We start from the raw sequence: 5,573 nt of genomic DNA on the forward strand, positions 1-5,573 counted from the left end.
AATTATGAAAGGCAGCAACATGCTAAAACGCATAGGAACTGGAGGAAAGAAGGTGAATTGTTGGGAGTATATCCCAAGCCTGGAGAAAGCCTATTAGGTTTTCTTGTTCGCTGCTACAAAGATGAAAATGAATGCTTGATGTGCCCCAGATGTGGGGCGGTTTACCATCGAAGGTTGTCTGAATTCTTTGAAAGATATCCTTCCAATCAGAATTGGGATGCTCGCATGGGCAATCCATACCTTTACATTTTCGACAAAAGAGGAATCCCAAGAATACAGGATATCCCACATCCAAAAGCAAGAAGAGTTACCTTCAAAGTATCATCAGAGGTCTCAGAGCACAAATGGGTTCTAGTGGGACCAAAGAAAGACAAATGGAGGAACTTCGATAATGGAGGTAGAACGTCCTGGGCTTAAAGAAAGAAGTTTCAAGCCTCAGAAAGGGAAGCCTTTAGATTGGGGAAATATAAGGGTAAGAACCCTATGTCAAGGTCCTAGTGGAGAAGGCACCAGAGTATGAAGAAAGCAGAAAAGGAGACAGCTTCGATTGAAATCCGAGAGTCCAGCAACGCAAGGACCTTCCCAAACGAAATTCATTCAACTAAACCTCCTGTGGGAAGGAGGCTATTCCCTGCCGGGGGCAAGATGGATTATAATAAAGCTGAAGATGTACAGATGAGAGAGGAAGATATACCTACTGATGACTTCGACTCTGATGGAATCTCATCTTTACACATGAATTCTTGCAACATGGTCTCAGTATTACCACACGACTACAACCAGGAAGCCGAGGTTGATGAAGATGATGAAGTCGACACAGCAGAAATGGCAAAACACAAACCTGTGTGTTACTATGTCCTCAATAATGGCGCCATCGAAGAGAAAAATTCCCAGTTCAAGCGACCACATCAAGGTATGAAAAATCACCTTAAGCCCATCTGTATTAGGGTCAAAGTTGAATAGGTAGCAGTGAACAAAGTTCTGGTAGACGGAGGAGAAGCGGTGAATCTCATGCCTCAGTTTATGCTGAAAAAGTTGGGAATGTTTGACACAGACGTAAAGCCTCATAACATGGTTTTATCAAACTATGAAGGAAAAATAGGACATACTCTAGAAGTAATCCAAGTAGACTTAACTATGGGATCGATTATGAGGCCTACCATGTTCATGGTGGTACCGACGAAAGCTAATTACAATTTACTCCTTGGGAGAGAATGGGTTCACAGCGTTGGGGAAGTGCCTTCAACGATGCATCAGAGGGTATCTATTTGGAGAAAAGATGGCATCGTGGAAAATATAGAAGCTGGCCAGAGTTACTTCATGAACGAGGTAAACCAGGTAGATAAGGCAAGCTTCGACAGGAATTTGGGAAATATAAGCCCATGCGCTCTAGCTGAAGATGCTTACTCTCCAAATAAGAATGCTTCATACTTTATGACTCTCCAACCAAATGGTTTCCAATGGAATCATGAGATCATGGGAGATCCTAAAGAAGAAGAACCAACAAGGATACGGCCCTCGGGCTGGAACGAAGACGTTGATTATGTCTGAATCCTCATTCTTTGAAAAGATTTCGGCCTATATGGCTGAGAACAAAAGAGTAGCGGCTCTCGAAGCCGAAATTATTGATATGGCTGTTGGGGCCAAAAGCATGGTGTTTAATGATAGAGGACAGGGGGCTGACACCGTACATGAGTATCCTAAAGAAAAAGTACACGAAGAGTCGATCCAAAGGCTAGATGCTATCTATGACGATGAGCCTTTGGGATTCAAGAAAGATCCAGGATCAACAACCGCAAAGATGTTAGCCTAGGACCCACTAGAAGAGATTGATCTCGGAGATGGAACCACAAAGAGAGTTACATACATTAGTGCTAAACTAGACCTCAAGATGAAAGACAGGTTAGTAGAATTATTAAAACAAAATAAAGATTGTTTTGCTTGGGACAATGATGAGATGCCTGGTTTGAAGAGAGATCTGGTCGAACTAAAACTGCCTATTAAGGATGGCAAGAAGCCCATCAAGCAGACACCAAGGAGATTCGCTCTAGAGATCCTTTCGAAGATTAAAAAGGAGGTCGAAAGACTTTTTCGTTGCAATTTCATTCGGACCACCAAGTATGTTGAATGGATTGCAAATATAGTTCCAGTTATTAAGAAAAATGGTTCTTTAAGAGTTTGCATAGATTTTCGTGATCTGAATGAAGCAACTCCTAAAGATGAATACCCAATGCCCGTGGCAGAATTGCTAGTTGACTCAGCTGTAGGATATGAATATCTTAGCATGCTTGATGGTTATTCCGGGTATAACCAAATTTTCATTGCAGAAGAGGATGTTTCCAAAACAGCCTTTCGTTTCCCAGGAGCAATAGGCACTTACGGATGGATCGTTATGCCTTTTGGTCTTAAAAACGCTGGGGCAACATACCAACGGGCAATGAATTCTATTTTTCATGATTACATCGAAACCTTCATGCAGGTTTATATAGATGACATAGTCATAAAGTCTATATCAGACGAAGATCATCTAATCCATCTGAGCCAATCATTCGAAAGAATGAGAAACATTGGCTTGAAGATGAACCCTCTTTAATGTGCATTTTATGTGCAGGCTGGAGATTTTCTGGGCTTTGTGGTCCACAAAAAGGGGATAGAGATTAATCAGAATAAAACAAAGGCTATCATGGAGACCAAAGCACCATCAACTAAGAAAGAGTTGCAATCTTTATTACGGAAGATAAATTTCCTGAGGAGATTTATTTCAAATTTAAGTGGTCGAATTCAAGCCTTCTCTCCTCTTTTGCGTCTGAAGCATGGAAATTTCGAGTGGACAAGTGAACATCAAGAGGCATTCGAAAAGATAAAGCAGTATCTGATGAATCTACCTATCTTGTCACCACCAAGTGGAAAGAAGCCTATGAGATTGTATATATCAGCTTCAGACACTTCTATGGGTAGTATGTTAGCGCAAGAAGATGAAAATGGCACTGAGAGGGCCATATATTACCTAAGTAGGGTATTAAATGATGCAAAAACTAGATATACTTCGATTGAGAAGTTGTGCCTATGTTTGCATTTTTCATGTACTAAACTCAAATATTATATAAAGCCAATAGATTTGTATGTCTCTTCCTATTTTGATGTTATCAAGTACATGTTATCAAAGCCAATAATGTACAGTCGAATTGGAAAATGGGCTCTAGCCCTAACTGAGTACTCTTTAGCCTTCTTGCCTTTGAAAGCTATGAAGGGGCAAGTAGTCTCAGATTTTATAGTAGATCACGCAGTGGTTGAGACTCCTCAACTCCTAGTTGAGTTGAAGCCTTGGAGATTATTCTTAGACGGTTCCACCCATAAAGAAGGCAGTGGAGTTGGGATTCTACTGATTTCGCCTGATGGAATTCCAACAAAACTCAAGTATAGAATCGAAGGACCTTCATGCTCTAACAATGAGGCAGAATGCGAAGTCTTAATAGCAGGACTTGAAGCCTTGTTGGAATTGGGGGAAAACCTGGGTCGAAATCAAGGGTGACTCAGAAATGGTAATCAAGCAATTAACGAAGGAGTATAAGTGCATCTAGGAAAACCTGATCATGTATTTCGTTATTGCAAATAGGTTGCTAAAAAATATTGAATACATAGATATAAAACATGTCCCTAGAATTAAAAATCAAGAGGCTAATGATCTAGCACAGATAGCTTCAGGATATAAGATCTCAAAGGAGAAGCTAGAGGAATTGGTTGAAGTAAGAGGGAAAGCAAGGGCAATTAAACTATCTCCAAGTGACTTGGAAAGAAATCGTTTAGGTTATGCTAACGAAGAAGAGTTCGAAGTGTTGGCTATCGATACTTTAACAAACACAGATTGGAGAACTCCAATTTTAGAGTATCTTAAGGACCCTCCGTTAAACACGGACAGGAAAACCAAGTATAGAGCTTTGTCGTACGGTTTGATGGGAAATGAGCTATTCGAGAAAACTCCTGAAGGCATTTTATTAAAATGTTTAGGTGAGAATGAAGCGTACTTGGCATCATCTAACGTTCATAGTTGAACATGTGAGGCACATCAAGCAGGCCATAAAAAGAAATGGTTACTTTTCAGGTATGGAATGTATTGGCCTACCATGCTGAAGGATTGTATAAAATTTGCTAAAGGTTGTCAAGAATGTCAAATACATGCAGGAATCTAACATGCTCCTGCAAGTGAGCTTCACGTAATTATCAAGTCATGGCCATTTAGTGGTTGGGCTTTAGATTTAATTGGTGAAATTCGACCTACTTCATCTAAAGGACAGAAGTACATTCTTGTTGGAATCGACTATTTTACTAAATAGGTCGAAGCAGTGACTTTGATAAATGTAGATCAAGAAACAGTCATAGAATTCATTCAAAAACAAATATTATATAGATTTGGAATCTCAAAAACTATAACAACAGATCAAGGATCAATATTTACTGGTCGAAAGATGCAAGAATTCTCAAAAGAAATGGGATTCAAGTTGCTGACATCCACACTTTACTATGCCCAAGCTAACGGACAAGTCAAAGCAACAAACAAAGTAATCATTGTTTTAATAAAGAAGCATGTAGGAACAAAACCAAATAATTGGCATAAGACATTAGATCAAGTACTTTGGGCTTGCCGCACCTCTCCTAAAGAAGCAACGAATAGTACACCTTTCTAGTTAACGTTTGGACATGATGCAGTTTTGCCTGTCGAAATTTACATACAATCAGTACGGATCCAAAAGCAAGGAGAAATCCCATATAACTTATATTGGGAAATGATGATGAATGAGTTAACAGAGCTTGACGAAGAAAGGCTGCGCGCGTTAGAAGTCTTAAGGAGGCAGAAGGAAAGAGTAGCGAGGGCATATAACAAAAAGGTCAAAGGTAAAACTTTTACTTCAAATGATTTAGTTTGGAAAGTGATATTACCTATGGATAAAAAGAATAAAGCTTTAGGGAAATGGTCCCATATTGGGAAGGACCTTTTCGAATTTTGAAAGCATTTTCAAATAATGCGTATGAGATAGAAGAACTAGCAGAGGATCGAAGAATCCTAAAAGTAAATGGGAAATATTTAAATAGATATAAGCCATTTATGCATGAGGTGAAGATTGCAACAACGTAGATATCAGAAATCAACATTGCAAGCTAAAATGGCGAATATATATTTCATTCCAAAATATTAAGTTTGCCAAAATAGGCTACATACTACAGAGAAATACAAAAGTGATGCATTAACACCTAAAATGCATCAACATTAATAAAATAACCCTAAAAGACAATTTTAGTCACGTCCAAAACGCAACCTCTCCAGATCTATTTTTCCCCCACATTCTGTTGCAAGGAAACTGGACAATCCTGCTTCACGCATGTCATACCCCAAATTTGTCCTACCCTTTCAATTTTATCTGGCTTAGGCTTATGCATTTCATAGTCGCATGTACATACCTCCCGTTAGGTCATTAACATACCATGCATCACTAATCAATAAGCTTGGCAAGGGATCGAGGTTGTAGATAGAGCTGAGGTTTCACATGGCTTGAAGTTCATACTTTGTGCAGGCT

The 5,573-nt window shown here is 39.4% G+C and overlaps 1 protein-coding gene across 1 annotated transcript; it reads left to right on the forward strand.

Moving 5' to 3' along the window:
- The first annotated feature begins 2,230 nt into the window (after window positions 1-2,230).
- LOC131640003 (uncharacterized) lies at window positions 2,231-4,052 on the forward strand. The gene is made up of 3 exons (XM_058910423.1): window positions 2,231-2,335; window positions 2,612-3,528; window positions 3,617-4,052. Exons 1-3 carry the CDS (start codon window positions 2,231-2,233, stop codon window positions 4,050-4,052), a joined length of 1,458 nt encoding a protein of 485 aa, XP_058766406.1.
- Window positions 4,053-5,573: the final 1,521 nt, after the last annotated feature.

This window comes from Vicia villosa, unplaced genomic scaffold (assembly GCF_029867415.1).
Source record: "Vicia villosa cultivar HV-30 ecotype Madison, WI unplaced genomic scaffold, Vvil1.0 ctg.002884F_1_1, whole genome shotgun sequence".
Classification (NCBI taxonomy): Eukaryota; Viridiplantae; Streptophyta; class Magnoliopsida; order Fabales; family Fabaceae; genus Vicia; species Vicia villosa.

Excerpts from the sequence above, each read along its gene's own strand:
- LOC131640003 (XM_058910423.1), top strand. The coding sequence starts at position 2,231 with ATGCCCGTGGCAGAATTGCTAGTTGACTCAGCTGTAGGATATGAATAT. Across the intron at positions 2,336-2,611 it reads TTTTCATTGCAGAAGAGGAT|GCTGGAGATTTTCTGGGCTT; the intron begins GTTTCCAAAACA and ends TTTTATGTGCAG. Across the intron at positions 3,529-3,616 it reads AACCTGGGTCGAAATCAAGG|GTTGCTAAAAAATATTGAAT; the intron begins GTGACTCAGAAA and ends TATTGCAAATAG.